Source organism: Struthio camelus, chromosome 3 (assembly GCF_040807025.1).
Source record: "Struthio camelus isolate bStrCam1 chromosome 3, bStrCam1.hap1, whole genome shotgun sequence".
Lineage (NCBI taxonomy): Eukaryota > Metazoa > Chordata > Aves > Struthioniformes > Struthionidae > Struthio > Struthio camelus.
This window is the reverse complement of record NC_090944.1, coordinates 112,812,246-112,827,081: the sequence shown is the minus strand read 5'-3', so window position 1 is coordinate 112,827,081 and position 14,836 is coordinate 112,812,246. Positions and strand designations below refer to the sequence as shown.

Below are 14,836 nucleotides of genomic sequence, written 5' to 3'. Positions count from 1 at the left end.
TAAAGAATAGCTGAGGAAAACATTCTCATAATGTTTTAACACTATGAAACTTTATATTTAATATAAACATAAAACATTTTTATATTTAATCCTACCATGCTTTTAAATACTTTTGTAAGAACTTAATGAGTGTATTAATTCTCAGTACATATGAATTACTGCTTTGCACTAGATTTGACTGAAGAATGGATTTCCTCTCAAATGAAGAGTATTTTTCTGGGGTGCAGTTAATATTCTCTCACTCACATTTCATTATAATAGCCCTATTTTTCCCGTCTGCTTACGCCTGCAGAACGCTAGGAGTTATAGCAGAAGTATTTCAAATGAGTTATGTGCACGACTATTGTCACTGTGAAATGTTTCCTCTGGGGGACACAGATCACACAGGTGACAACCTGCTCCTGCTACTGGTTATACCAACTGCAACTTCCTTTTCCATAGGTATTTTTATTAAGAGTTACTATAAATAGCATTGTAAAAACAGCAACTCATTAGCTAGCAACGCCTAGGTGCTTTTGCTTAAATAAAAAAAAAACTACTGAAAAAGTTGCTAGCTATTTCTATCCTGATACAGTCTACAAATAAGCTAGCAAACATTTTCTGGTGCATAACCTGTGCTCACACAGTGTGTCTATTAACATAACACTTTTGCTTCAAAACAGTTTGTTAAATTCCTCCTTGTTGAAAATGATTCTAGATTAGGAAAGTAAAATTTAAAAAAGGTGCACGGAAGCATATACAACTACGTATGCATGTGTATATAAACTACATATTTAGAACTACCAATACACATATAAGACTCTGGCTTACCAAGTATTTTCACAGACTTACCGCTCAAATTAAATTGCCTTATGTTATGCTTGAAACCAAGATTCAGTTACCTATTTCTTATTACAAACGTAATGTCAACCCCTATAAGGGAAAGGGCGTACTTAACAGTAGCAGTGACTGTCTGAAACATCTCCCGTAATGTTCCTGAAGAGTATTACCTAACAATTTTGGTCTGATGAAAGTTAAATACTTGAGAAGGAAAATATTGAGAACTGGGCTATCAGCTCACCTTTCAAAAAGGAAAAGCCTATCAGGCTGAAATTAAAATCTGAATGTCCTGTTTTTAACTCATGCTCCATTTATTGAGACAGTACAGCATGCTGCCTGACCCACAAAATCAGAAATTTTAAGGTATGGACCAACAGCTGATACAGGTGTGCACTTAAATGTCAGTTTGTGAAGTGGGGTGAGAAATGCACATCTTCGACTCCTACTACAACCTGGCAGCAATATCTACATTTCTAGATTTACCAGTGTCCGTCAACCTTGCAGCAAGTAAAATTTGAGATGTTTATGGGTTTTGGCTAGCAGAACAAATACATTTCTGTAGTTTTTAAAAAATTCAGACTGAGCAGCCAGCCCACAATCACAAAACTAGAGGATGCTAGGGGGACTGATTTGCCACACACAGGATATGTAGCGGGGGATAACTACAAGGTCAGCTTCTATACTTAGATGTGCTTATTAAAATTAAGACATTTGGGAGCTTCATACGATAACACCCCTTTAACAACAGATTAAAAAGATACTATAAAGTACCAGTAAAGCAAGACTAGGAGCATTGTCTTTAAATTATTTTATGAAGCTATCAATGCAAAGGAAAGTCATCATTAAAGGGACATCTGTAACAATTCAAAACAAGTATTAAAAATGCAAAATCCAATTCATTCAAGAAGTAAACAGCACAAGTAAAGGTTGCAAAAATATGCAATAATTTTTTTGGCTTTTAAATTAAAATTAAATACACTGAAAATAAATAGATAGAAGTTTCTTAGCTGCGCAAAAGCAATCAAGTACTCATAGCAATGATGTAATTTTTGATCGTTCAGTTGGTATTCATTTTTCCTTACAGAGGCACATATATGATGACATGGCAGCATAAACATCTTGCAGTGTTTTTTAAATACAGCTCCGAGCTGTTTCTTCGGCATGATAAACAATGTGATTCTTTTGAAATACTGCAAGCTAAGGAGTGTTCTTGGAAACCTAGAACTGCTATATTTACACCTTACATACGAGGACTGGTCACTTCACCATTCACAGGGGCTGTAAAAAGATCCTGCCATAACATAACGCTGCTGCTTTTTCTGGTACTGAGTATGAGTGAAGAAAAAGGAGACTAGGACAAGTTACTGTATTACTGCCTTTACTGCTCAAGGTTACACGAAACTCTGAATTTGGAATGCAGAACTTTGTTCCCACATTCTAATAACTCCCTCTACAGAGTTAACACTGCTTTTTATACGCAATAGCAGGGTACCATAAATTACAGCCATAGCACTCAAGAGCTTATTGTCTGGTACACAGGAAAAATAGGCATACTAACAGGACAAATTTGAACAAAACCCTTCCTGAAGTTTCACACTACAATTAGCATCTTCATGAAAGTCAGACCAATTTACCCAGCTTTTGTGACATGGATGTTAACCAGCACTTACTGTTTGTCCTCAAACATATGCTTGAAATACTCATTCATCTCAGGTTAAAACTGTTCATAGAAGGAGCATCCACTCACGTAACAGTTTCAGATTGTGAAGTTTTATTATTTATATAGCCTCTACAGCTTTCTTAATTCCAATCATTTATTAATATCCTATTAGTGGGGCACTGAATTTTCATTAAGAGACTTTTTTGCTTTAGATTTGCTACCCAACTTGACATAAAAGCCTAACAGACAACTTGTAGACTTCATCCACATCAGCAGAACCTGGTTCACAGCTAAGACAGTCAGCCTATCAGTCTCCTATAATGCCTGCACTTACAAATTCCCCCTATAAATTTGCGTCCCTTCGAGCACAGAAGTCCGCTCCTCCACTCCCTGTAACGTTAAGCTCTATAGCATACTGCAGTCTGTAACATGAGCACCATGAACACAGGAGAAATTTAGTATTTGATCTTTCCATTTCCATACAGCTCGTACTACTTGCAGGTAATTCATATTTTGTCCAGGTGAGTGACAGCAGCACAGCTCTAAGCAGACATTGTTATTTGTGTACTAAGGCCCCTTGCCCCACCTCCCTCAGGAAAAAAGGCAGCAATGAGGTATTGCAGTAGCAGACAAATTCCACAGTGGCATATAGCGATCATAGCAGCAAGTTGTTTCAGAATAGTAAACTATATTTGACTGGCACTTTTAAATCACTGAATATAGTCATACATTGTAATTCACAATTTAAACACTGAATGCAATTGTTTTTAATGGTGAATCAGGTACCAAAGTTCTCCTGCATATGAATGAATGTATTTCAGCAGCTCTTCTCGACCAGCACCAAGCTGCCTCTGCAGTCAGTCCCAGCAGGTGATCCTTTCCTGCTCAGGAATCAGGCTCCAGTTGGGCGAAGGCTTGTCTCTCACCAGCCAGTCAAAGTCATCCACTGTGTTCCAGTTGTTCCTGTTTCTGTCCAGCCCAGAAGACTCGAAATCCTTCTCCATACCAGGGTAGCTCCAGGAGTAAGGGGCAAAGGAGACCTTAGTGCAGTCTTCGATTACAGCCCGGCTGGTCACCTGCACGTAGAACCGGCTGTCCCGAGTGCGATGGGTGCGGAGCTGCTGGCAGGCCAGCACCAGGAGGCAGTCACTGCAGCCGTCCACCAGCACGGAGGTGGAAACGGGCCCGCAAAGCACGGTGCAGCCCTGACAGTCCCGCACCCGCAGCGTGTTGGCGTTGCCGCGGAGCCGCACCCGGCAGCCGCGCAGCTCGGAGAGCACCACGTCGCGCTGCAGCAGCTCAGCGGGGCCGAGCTCCAGCTCCTCACCCTCGGCCTGGCCGAACCCGCACAGCAGCGGACCGCCCGACTCCCCCTCGGCGGGGCCGTGGCCGGGGGCCGGCGCGGCGGCTGGAGCCTGGACGGGCTCCGCGGGGCGCTGCTCGCTGCCCGGAGCTGCTTCCTTTTTGAGGGTGCGGAAGGCGAATTTCTTCTTGGGCTGCAGCTGCTGGCGCTTGGCCGCCAGGGCCCCCTGCAGCCGGGCCACGGTCTCCTGCCCCTGCCGCACCTCGTAGGGCGCCAGGAACCGCACGCTCTCGGTCAGCAGCTTCTGCAGCCCTTGCAGCTGGGCGGCCACCTCCTCCAGCTGCTCGGCGCCTGCGGCCCCCGCCAGCAGCGCCTCCACGGCCTCCCGCTCCCGGGCGAAGGCGGCAACGAAGAACTCGCTCTGTTCCTCCTTCACCACCTGCGCCTCCTTCTTCTGCCGCTGCCGCTCCACGCCCTGCTGCCGCTCCGCTTCCCGCCGCTGCAGCCGCTCCGGCAACACCGCGGCGGCGGCAGCCACCTCCGGCTGCAGCGAAGCCACAAAGGCGGCCGGAGCCCGCAGCCCCTCGGCGGGCACGGCCACCGCCTCCTCTCCTGCTGCCTCCATCTTCTTTCCTTTCCTCCACGCGGCTCACTAAGCGGCTCGCTGATTGGCTGTCGCCAGCCCGGGCTGCGTGGCTGCCGCCGATTGGCGGGCTGGGGGCTCTTGGCGGGAGGGGTGGGGGAGGGAGAGGAGGGGCCGGAGGGAGGGGTCTCCTGCGGTTTTAAAGGGGCCGGCGCCTCTCTGCGGGATGGGGTGAGTCCTGGCGCCAGGTGCCGCGGTCTGCGGGGGTTGTTATCCCGCTTCCCAAATTAGCAGCCGGGCTATAAATAACCCCCTTCCCCCCCCCCCCCCCCATTCCCTGCTCTCCCCCCCCTTCACCGCGCGCGCGTACGTGGCCGCTTCCTCTCTTCCACCCGCCTCCCCTCCCCCCGGCCGGCCGCGCCCGGCACGGGGCCCGCCGGGTCGGCGGCCGTTGGGGCGGCCCGGCCCGGCGCCCCCCGCTTCGCGGGCGGCTCCGCCAGGAGGCCGCTTGCCGCCGCCGAGGGGCGCGGGAGGGCGGCTGAGGCGGCGGCGGCGGTCCCCGCCGGTCCCGGTGGCTGGCGCGGGAGCTGCCTCGTGCGGCCGGGCCGCTTGCGTGCCGTGGCGTAGCGCCGCGGGAACGGGGCGTGCGGGCGCAGCGCTGGGCGCTAAGAGCCCCGTCAGGCCGCGCTGGCGTGCCCGGGCGTCTTGTCTTGCGCGCGGGCCGTTTATTTTCGGTGAGCGTCGAGGCAGCGATGAGGACGGAGCGGGTGACGCTCGCCGGAGGTCTCCCGGTACGGCTGGGCGGGCGTCAGGCCGCTGCCCGGGCGGGCGCAGAGCGCCGGGCCTGGCGTCGGGCGGCTCCTTCAGCCGGTAGCGTCTGCCCGTGTCGTCAGGAGGCTCTGTGAATGTGGTGCTCTTAATAAAAACTTCCCGAGTGTTTTCCTCTTCTGCGATAAAGCAGTTATGGAAGCGGCCGTTTACGCTAATGATAACTGCGAAGGTGCTGCCAAATTGACTGTTTTTCTTCTTAGCTGTGTCGTTGATCTCTCGATTGTTTTGTTCTAGAACAACATTTAGTTGAGGGAAAATGTGAGAGCAGTGCCTGTGGATTACGGTACCCTAGAAGGAGGAGGTCTGTATGATAAGTCTACATAGAGAGCTATGGCAAGGAAGACCTTTTCTTTGCATGTTTCTTTAAATTTTATAGTTCAGAAACACGTCTTAAGTAAATTTGCAGCAGGAACACAGAAATAAAGTACACCTTCTGGCTACAAAGTAGAAAAGTGACCGTCATTATGATATATTCTTTTGAGAATTGCCGTATCCCAATCTCATGGGATGTTCATTTTTGCAAAGAAAGTTGACACAAAGCACTCGAAATGTGTGACAATATATGGAAGTGCTATGAAGTTCTACAGATACCTGCTTTCCCTTGACGTTTCAACATTGCCTAAAGTAACCCCTACACGAATCTAGCAAAGCAAAAACGTGGTAAACCCAGAGAAGATATTCTGAATTCACTATCCTATATTTGGGGGTAGCATGAATTTTTTTGGCTAGTGTTACTGATTGCCCCTTTGGAAGTGTAGCTTGCTCTATACTTATAGTTAAGGCAAGCATCTAATCTGCCTTCTCTCAAGCTATTGTTTTCTGTCTCTTGAGAAACACGGGGTTTAATCTCTGTGTCAGATGTGCTATATCATCATTAGAGGGTAGGGAGAACCTGAACCTTACATGTAATGAAGTCAGCCCAGTTAGGGTGACAGAGGAAAAGGCAGTGAAATGCCTTTATATCCTTGTAATGCATAAAGGACGCGCACAAAAATAGCGAGATAATATTCGTTCTTCATCACCATTGTTAAAACATGAAATCAAGGGATGGCAGGGGATTGTGTAATAACAGTAGTGCTTTGGAGCGGGTTGGTAAAGCGTGCAGCAAAACTAGTGCATGACAAAGTCGTTGCAAAGGACCCATGCTACCTTTTTGTAATTGATTTCCAGCAAACTAGAGGTGATAGTCTATTCAGCTGGCATATGGATGGGTAATGTAGTGCTCAGTGCATTACAGCACTTAACTGTCTCAACACTGCAGAGCTAATTTGTTCAGAATTTTGCTTCTGAAGGGTGAGATTTTGAGTCTTAAAGCTGTATTGCTGTAGAAAAGGAGAGCGCTCCATCAGGAGAAAGAGAAGGAAAAAGAATGCTTCAATATTTTTTTCTTGAAATGTACTAAGTTATGCATTTAGTAAGTCTTAGATGTTTTTGATAATAAATAGCAGAGTCAAATCTGCTCCTAATATAACCCGGTAACGTTACATTAGGCATGAATATGGTACAATTAAGTTACTGTAGGAAAAAAAACCCAAAAAATTCCTTTTTTTCCCTGTTTCATAAGAAGAGTGTGTAAGTTTCATTTTAATTAGCAGTCTTTTTTGCCTTTTGTTTCCGCTCGTGTAGGTAATAAAGATAGTAACAGTGATATACATACTTAACACATATATGAGAATACTCGCAGAAAAAGTCTTTAGCTGTCTTCAGTATCTGCAAATCCAGATGCTGTATTGGAGTCTTTGTTAGTATGACTTTGTTACTCTTGCAGGCAGATGAACTGCAGTAGGCGAAATAACCATGTTTGAAAAGATTACAAGCAAACGCTAGTGTACACTGTTCAAGCTAAATGTAAGTCTGTATTTTAAGCTGCCGTATAATGATTACTTTTTACTGCATTGGGTCACTCAGAAAGCTAGGTATGCTAACTTGGGTTTTCTAGAAGTGATTGGAGGTTTAAATTAATGAGGACCAAATACGCTTGCGAATATGAGCTTCTGAGAGAGAGTCAATCTTTTCACGTTGCTAATGCGCACAAATGATTTTTGGGTTACAAGCAAAATAACCCCAGATACAAGAACATGAAGTGTATGACCATAATGAAAAATTAAAAAGGGAGCAATAACATTCTTCCAACCTTCTCATCTTGATGTTCCAAAATTACTTTTCCACGCTTACAGTTTGAGGCTTTGGTGTAATTGATAGTGGTATACCTTTTTTTTTTTTTTTGGTGGTACTACAAAGACTGACAATTTTCTTCCTGACGCTGCTGGCAGCAACATTTATGTTTGAAGGCTGCTTAACATCTCCATTATACGTAGTAGAGAAGAGAGAGTTTACAATTTCCCAAACGGTAACCACCTGACTAAAAAGTAAGCCTTCTAGCTCAAAGCTTGGATTCTTTTGGTAAATTGCAGGAAGCAGTTTAGCTGTGTGAGGATATCAGATAAAAGCAAAGCCCATATAGTTCTGCCTCTGTTATAATTTTTTCCTATGTTTTTTTCCTGGAAATGCTTTATTTCCTCTTTGCTTTTGAAGTAGATGGCAGTCGTTTTCAGTCAGACCTTTTGCTGCCGCTTGCACTACACACAGTGTGATTTGCCTTGTGTGAAGTTGCAGCTTGCATATGCTTACTTGGGTGTAGCCCTATGGGACTTGGAAACATAAGCTACAATACGCATGCTTCCAAGTTTCAGTTGGTATCCCATGGTTATAGGTCTTGAATGCTGTCTACCTGGAAATACTGCATTGATTTAAACTAACTCAGAACAGTATTAACTCATAGCCTTTTGAAGTGAGATACTGTATTGCACAGGTCAGGTGAAGACTCAAGATCCTGTCTAATTCTATCATTTTTTTTAAGAACAGTGAGGTATATACATCCACCGAAGTGTCCAGCCGTATATAACAGATTCATAAACCTGAGAAGGATACCTCAGTTCCCTAGCTTGTGAAACTTAAGAACTTCATGGCTGCGGCGTAATCTTATGGAGATGTAGGTTTGTGCTCTCTTAAGCAGAGGAAGTGAATGCAGGTCTTCGTTATCATAAGTTATGTACTCCAACACTGACAATTTTTTTTTATTCCAAAGGGTGATACGTGCACATTGCATCATAACACACAAAGTGCTATTTGGTCTTCCAGTTGTGTTTTCAAGAAAAGCTGCAGCTGCTGTGTCTTGCGTGGAGCTCTGTTTGATAGATGTGATCTCTGAATGCCTGTTAGATTGAGCTTCTCCAGATGAGATTAGCAGACACGCGTAATTACTTCTGGCTACAGAGTGCATATTTCTGTGGCTTGCTCAACCATAGTATTCTACTGTCAGTTTTAGCAAGGACTCTAAACTTTTTTGGCACTGTGATCAGGCATTAAAGTGAGATGTAAGCTATATTATCATTGTACACTGTACATTTTTCGTGGTGGAATGGGCTTCAGTAAAAGTGACTGTCAGGGCTCTGTATCTTTTTGTTCTGCTTTTGAAAAAAAAACAAATTCCTTTAACGTTACAGTTTTTTTTTCAAAAAAGCTTCTGTTTGGATTAAAGTGATATTCTTTATATATTTGGCCATATGGAAAGGCAAGAGAATGTAAAATGTGTGTGTTCTTTAGAACACTAGTTAGAGGGTTAGAGCAGCAACTATAAAACTTATTTGGTGCATCTTAATTGCTGCGAGTAATGCGAAAGCTTTGAAATGTAATCCTTGGGAATGCTTAAGATACTAATTATATTCTAACCGGTCAAGGTGCACTCGTTTTGAAACGAGTCTGTGCTGGTCCCTTCTGAGAACTAGGTGTTCCAAATGCCAGAGGTGGAGAAACATTAATTTATATGAAAATGAATTATCCTCCAAAACTAGGAACCGACTTCAAAGCATAACATTTTATGACAAGATGCACTTCAAGATTAATAAAGCAAGGCCCAAATACTTTAAACACAAAAGATTGAGCCTAAAAGAGCACTTAAGTTTGGTCCGGGCCTAGCTTCTAACTGGTACTTAAGATTATAACTTGCTATTTGACATTAGCTAAATGTCAAAGTCCAAGCATATAAACCACAGATGCTGCCTTATGGACTCTGTGCTTATTCTCTGTATCCTTTTGACCTTTTGAGGTAGTTGTTCTCTTAGCTCTGAAGTTCCTCCCTCCCCCCCCCCCTTTTTTTTTCCCAGTGCCTTACTTTAAATTTCAGATGGTTTTAAAATGCTTGAGTTTTAAGGCATTTGAGAAAATTGTATTCAGTTCTCAGACTAGTCAGTTCAATGGACTACCTAGTTTCTATAGTGTATCAAAGTCTGCCATTTTGGAACTGTGAATCTGAGTTTCAAACCTATTCCAGTTATCTTTATAATTAATTTAAATTGAATGAACTTGTACACATTTGATTCAGATTTACTGATTTTCTGTTAGCTCTCTTATAATATTTTTGTCAGTTAACAAAACTGAAGTTTTATTCCTTCTGCTTTTTATTTTTTTTACAAAAAAAATTTAGGTTATCATATTCAAGGAAAACTGCTTCTTTCTATTATTTGCATTTGCTCTTTACTCTAAATCTGGGAAAATAATTTCTGTCATATTGATGTGCTTCCTAGTGATAGTAGTAAGACTTACGTTAAAGCGATCTTTATTCATATCCAGATCTTACCTAGCTACTTTCTGGAAGGCTCCCAGCCATATCCAATGAAACCTTTCTTAACCATTCTTCTCAAAGGTTGTGACTTTACTCATAATGTCCCTTCTCTTTCTTATTTTGCCTCGTACATGTACAATGATACTTTAGCTTGTTTGTAGTTCTTTCTTTTCTGAACATGAATACTTTCAGTATGACTTAATGTTCCATTGTATTTCTGTTGTCCCTGTAATACCAGGTTGCATGTTTTAAACCTCCATTTTTTGCCTAGGTTCCTTCTGTTAACTTTTTTGTTTAAATCATCCACAGCACCTCCATTGTATTAGGAATGGTCCTCTCATTAGCTTCATTACCTGGCTGTTGTTTTTAATTACTAGTGCTTCCCCCCCCCCCCAGCTTGTGTCCATCTACTCATTAATGTACCTTTAACTATTGCTATATCCTTATTTACATGTTTTTTTTCCCCATTGCTTTATGCTAAGCAAGCTATGGATTTTATACGAGCTTCTCCCAGTTTTCTATCTCCGTTTTGTAGTTTAAATTTCATCTATAAATTTTGGTAGTCTTAGTTGTGGAGATTACTTTTTGAGATACTGTAGTAAAGTTCTCTCTTGAGAGTTGATTTTTTGTCAGTGCATTCCAGTGGCCGGTATCTTAGACTGTTCTCCTAACTCGGCACGTAGAGCTATTAATGTTTCAAGCTTCGTTCTCCTTTTTCGGGTACCAAGGTACTCTAAACTGAAGAATCTGCAACTCCATTTAAATACTTTGCCTAGAGCATAGGATAGTAATCCTTGACGTGTCCCAGTAATAATTTTGCCGTGTCATTTGTTTCAATGTGAGGTTCAGTCACTGTATTTTTCTCTGTTTCTACTGGCAGCCTTTCAAAACTTTCAAAACCAAGTCCACATCTTACAGTTCTCCAGAATCTGTTCTTCAGACTCACCAAAAGCCACACACAGTCTCCAGTAACACCGACCGGTCTTGTTCTGATATTGCTGTAAATCTCTTAGTTACCTTCTCTTGCTACCCACATCCTAACTAATTGACCTTTAAGATATCTATTGGTTAGATATTTGTGTGTTTGATATGATTGATATTGGAGTCATACAACTTTTTGTAAGTTACATTATGCAGTTATGAACCTGGTCTTGTAGGTAATATTTTGTGCAAGTAAGGCATTGTATCCGTCTGACGTTTGTAAGGTTTAGGAAACTTTTACTGATGGGTGATATAAGTATTAGTGGTAACTATTCAGAATTTTGCACGTGATACATTGCAAATGTGATATTCCAAGTTGAAGTCTGTTTCCCTTCGCTATATTTGAGTGCCCAACTTTGGAACAACATTGTGACTTCTACTTTTCTATTGGTTGTACCTTTTAATGATAACCTATTTGTTTCTGTGCATTTGTGCTTGTCTGAATTACTAATCGTTAAAAGAAATACGCAGTTGGAAAAATGGTGGGTCTGGTGATGAGCTGATACAAGGAACATGTTAAGGGATGGAGAGGTAAAGAAGTGCCATCAATTGAGCTGCGGGATCTGGACGCAGCTTGAGGGAGCAAGGCAGCAGAGGAGTAGGGTGGCATTCTTTCCCATCTGATGCATCTCAGAGCGGATGCAGTGAGCTGAGGTTACAAAGGAATTATTCAGGCAAGACTCTGAGGATGACTGTGGAATTCATCCTTCAATGTAAATAGCTTAATCCTAAAACTTCTGTCTGAATTTGCTGCTTCTTGATCTTGTTTTAGGGTAATAACTTGTGATTGCACCAGAACGGAAATCCAAGTAATATAAAGAGCAGGAGAAATGGGCGAATTAATAATAAAGCGTCTTGAGCTAGGAGGAACCGGGAGCCAGAAAGGAAGGGAAAGTGTTTTGTATCCCCTTATGTTCTCCCTCTTAATATCTAAGCTTAATTTTCACTTCTGCGTTCTCTGTCATCCCAAGGCTATGTATCTCAGTTGACTCCAAATGTGACTTGGTGTCTTGGCACACCTATGTTGCATTTGTAAAATGTTGAATTTTTCTACTGCATCTAATCTGAAGAATAAGATTTTGGTTGAGTAGGACTGCTCCGGGCAGGTGGTGTTGGGGTAGAAGAACGTTGGCACATCAGGTTGTCTTTTCTAAGTTGTAAGGCAGTGAGAAGAGGGAGAGCGCTTGGGCAATGATATTCAGTTTAGAAACACCATGTGATCCTCCTAAAAAAGCGTGAATGTTTAATTGCAGAAGGCAACAGGTATTCTTTCCAAACGTGGTTTGGAAAATTCTGTACTTCACCAGAAAGTGATTACACTACAGTTGAAAACAGAACTCAAACTTCTTAGTGTAAAACATAGCATGAATTTTAAGTGCATCCTTCAGTGCAATCTGACACATCCAACAAGTCACATCCAACTCTTGATTTTGTTATTAACTGTTTCTACCTGAGCCACACTTGTTTCTGAACAGAAGTAAATATAGAACGCTATGCAAATTTGTTTCTGCAGAGGGAGTGGAGGGTTATAGCGGGTTCTGGTTTGGTTTTGTTCACTCTGTGACAGAGTGAAGAGTTTTCATCCTTAAACTCACTGCCTTATCTAGATTGAGAAATCTAGTAGTTTCAGGGTGCCTTGCTGTGTAGACATTAGCTGTCCTTCCGGTTTTGTACTGTCCCTGTTTATCAAGATTATTACTAACACTGCTTTGAAACATCCTTCAGGGAAAGTAAGTGTACAGTCTTTGGTACAATCTTATGGTACAATCTTTGATAATCTATGTACGCTTTCTGTTGTTTTTTATGATGAGAGAATCAATTGAAAATCATTTGTCGTCTTCCTACTGTTCCTTCTTTGTATTGCCTATTTCCTATTTGTGGTATCTGCAGGATTGCGAGGGTGAGAATGTACTGATCAGCTATTCTGCCTCGTAACTGTGTCCCTCCAAAGCACAGCTCCTTCCTGGTAGCCAAAAGGAAGAAGGTAGGGAGGGTCTCTCCAGGTCGGAAGTTGTTACTTGAACAAAATTCTCTAAAGTCGGTGATGCTGAGTGGGCTCTAATTCAGGGCAGAGTTTGGCTGCTGAAACAGTTAGGAGTTAAGGACCCTGGAGTTTGGCCTTTCTGATTTGCTCACGCTCGTTTCAGAAGTGTGGGTTTTTAAGAGCCATTAGGATGCTGAGCCCTTTGACATGCAGGGTTTCAGGTCTGTATTGTTGGCTCTTCATGTCCGTCTTGGATTTATAAAAAGTGAAGTTCGTATAATGGCTGATGGACTAGGCTGTGCCATGCTCATGTTCAATTTGTCTAGACTGCATGAAGGATCTGTTAGACTTATGCTAAGGTCTGTTTGCTAGGGCTTGACCGTGCTGTTCAGGGAGTGATTTGAAACTTCACCTGAGTTTTCTACTATGGCTGTGCATGTAAACACAAATGGCAGGTGAGTCTAGGCTGTAGCACAAGCTTGGAGCCAGGCTTAACCTTTGTGACCCACATTTGAGTATGAAATGGTTCGATTAATTAAAAAATAGCATAACCAGATTTTCATTGAAAATAAAGCTTACGTGTACTGATTTTTTATTAAACATAAAAAAAAAAAAAAGCTGGCCAACTGTTTCCTGGAGAAGTTCCACTTATTACACTGCCCATAAGCATTTTCACGTCGTTGAATTAAAAAACTAAAAACTAAGTGTTTTCTGAGATGTAAAGCTAATAAAGAAGAATGTGTTGCTAAATAAAGTCTTCAAATCCTTGTCTCTAAGGAGTTTTAATAAAATTACTTTTTAAGAAAAAAAAGGCCCCTGTCTGTAAGTCCTTGGGAATTACATTTATTAGCATAAAAAGGGTCTTTAGATTTCTTGTTTTAAAATTATTAGCATACATATCTCTTCATGTGAAGAATTTGTTTTCAGTCAGAATGTTTTTGTTTTAAATAAACTAGGCTTGTAAGAGCTGAAAAAAATGAATTGTATTTTTAGTGGAAGAATACAGAATATTGAATATAGAATATACAGAATATTGAACATATACAGAATAGTGAATATTTTAAGTTGAATTAGCTTCGTAAAATAAAAAAGCTTTTAACAAATTAATGCTTTTAAGTGAAATAAATTGTAGAATTTTATCAGTGTACTTTTGGTGCTGTAAGCTTTGAGTCAAATCCAGCGTTTCTAGGTTAGCCAAAACTTTTTTTATGCAGCTGTCTCTGGAATTCACATGTCATTTATTTCAACCAAAGCTGACAGTATTTACATGTGTTTGAAGTCACATACACGCTAAGAGGGTGAAACCTCATCTTTTGCAGGGTGACCTTTCATTATATATATCTCTGGAGAGCCCCCGCCCCGACTGTCCAGTGCTTTACAACTTCAGAATGAAGGAAGTTAACCAAGGTCTGTTAAAAAATGGTTTTAGTGAAAAATACCAAAGTGTTTTTTGCTTTCCTTTAACCCAAAAGGGACCCCCACTTTTAACCGAAAGTAAACAGATCAGGCACGTATAGATGGCCAGGTCTAGAGGTTTCTTAAAAAAAAAAAAAAAAACCCAAAAACCCAAAAAAACTCGCCACCACCAAAAAAAAAACCAGCCTAAACTTTTTAAAGGGACTGACTTTCAAAAATGAAAAGCGAAGAGCGAGCCGGAGCTCGGAGCCCGGAGCTCGCAATGTCAGCGCGGCGGCTGCGTGCCTGTGTGCCTCGCCGGCGCGCTGCCTCTCCGCGGAGCTGCGGCTCCGGCTCCGCTCCCTGCTCTCCTCTCTCGCTCTCTTCTCTTTCCCCCTCTCTCGCTCTCTCTCTTCCCCCCTCCCTTTCTCGCTCTCTCGCTCTCCCTCTCTCTCTCTTACACTGCCAGCCCCTGATGTGATGGCGAAGAAACCCCGTTGACAAGGCACTGCTTTTTCATGACGGTGAGTTTCCCTTTGAGTGTATTATAATTTTGTGATAAAAATTTCAAGGAAAAAAAAAACACACAACCTCCTTCCTCCCTTCCTTCGGGGAGGGAAAAGAGAGGGGGGAAATCTATCTCCAGACAGACAGAA

The 14,836-nt window shown here is 42.5% G+C and overlaps 2 protein-coding genes across 5 annotated transcripts in view; one reads left to right on the top strand and one right to left on the bottom strand.

The window, feature by feature from the left end:
- Nucleotides 1-1,612: 1,612 nt before the first annotated feature.
- TBCC (tubulin folding cofactor C) lies at nt 1,613-4,475 on the bottom strand. Its single transcript, XM_009669067.2, has one exon. It carries the CDS (start codon nt 4,405-4,407, stop codon nt 3,337-3,339), a length of 1,071 nt encoding a protein of 356 aa, XP_009667362.2. The 5' UTR covers nt 4,408-4,475; the 3' UTR covers nt 1,613-3,336.
- A 76-nt stretch (nt 4,476-4,551) lies between these two features.
- BICRAL (BICRA like chromatin remodeling complex associated protein) overlaps nt 4,552-14,836 on the top strand; it is a 48,458-nt gene continuing 38,173 nt past the window's right edge. The window contains exon 1 of one of the 4 annotated variants that reach the window (XM_068939714.1): nt 4,552-4,596. Coding sequence is in view for 1 of the 4 variants with exons in the window: in XM_009668929.2 (XP_009667224.2) it covers nt 14,699-14,704 (6 nt within the window). In the remaining 3 variants the exon portion in view is untranslated. Of the gene's footprint in view, nt 4,597-14,404; nt 14,705-14,836 lie in introns of those variants that run through there. The other 3 variants (XM_009668929.2, XM_009668932.2, XM_009668930.2) reach the window with 3 other exon arrangements.

Bases quoted from the DNA above. Each gene is read 5' to 3' on its own strand.
- TBCC (XM_009669067.2), bottom strand. From the start codon at position 4,407: ATGGAGGCAGCAGGAGAGGAGGCGGTGGCCGTGCCCGCCGAGGGGCTG.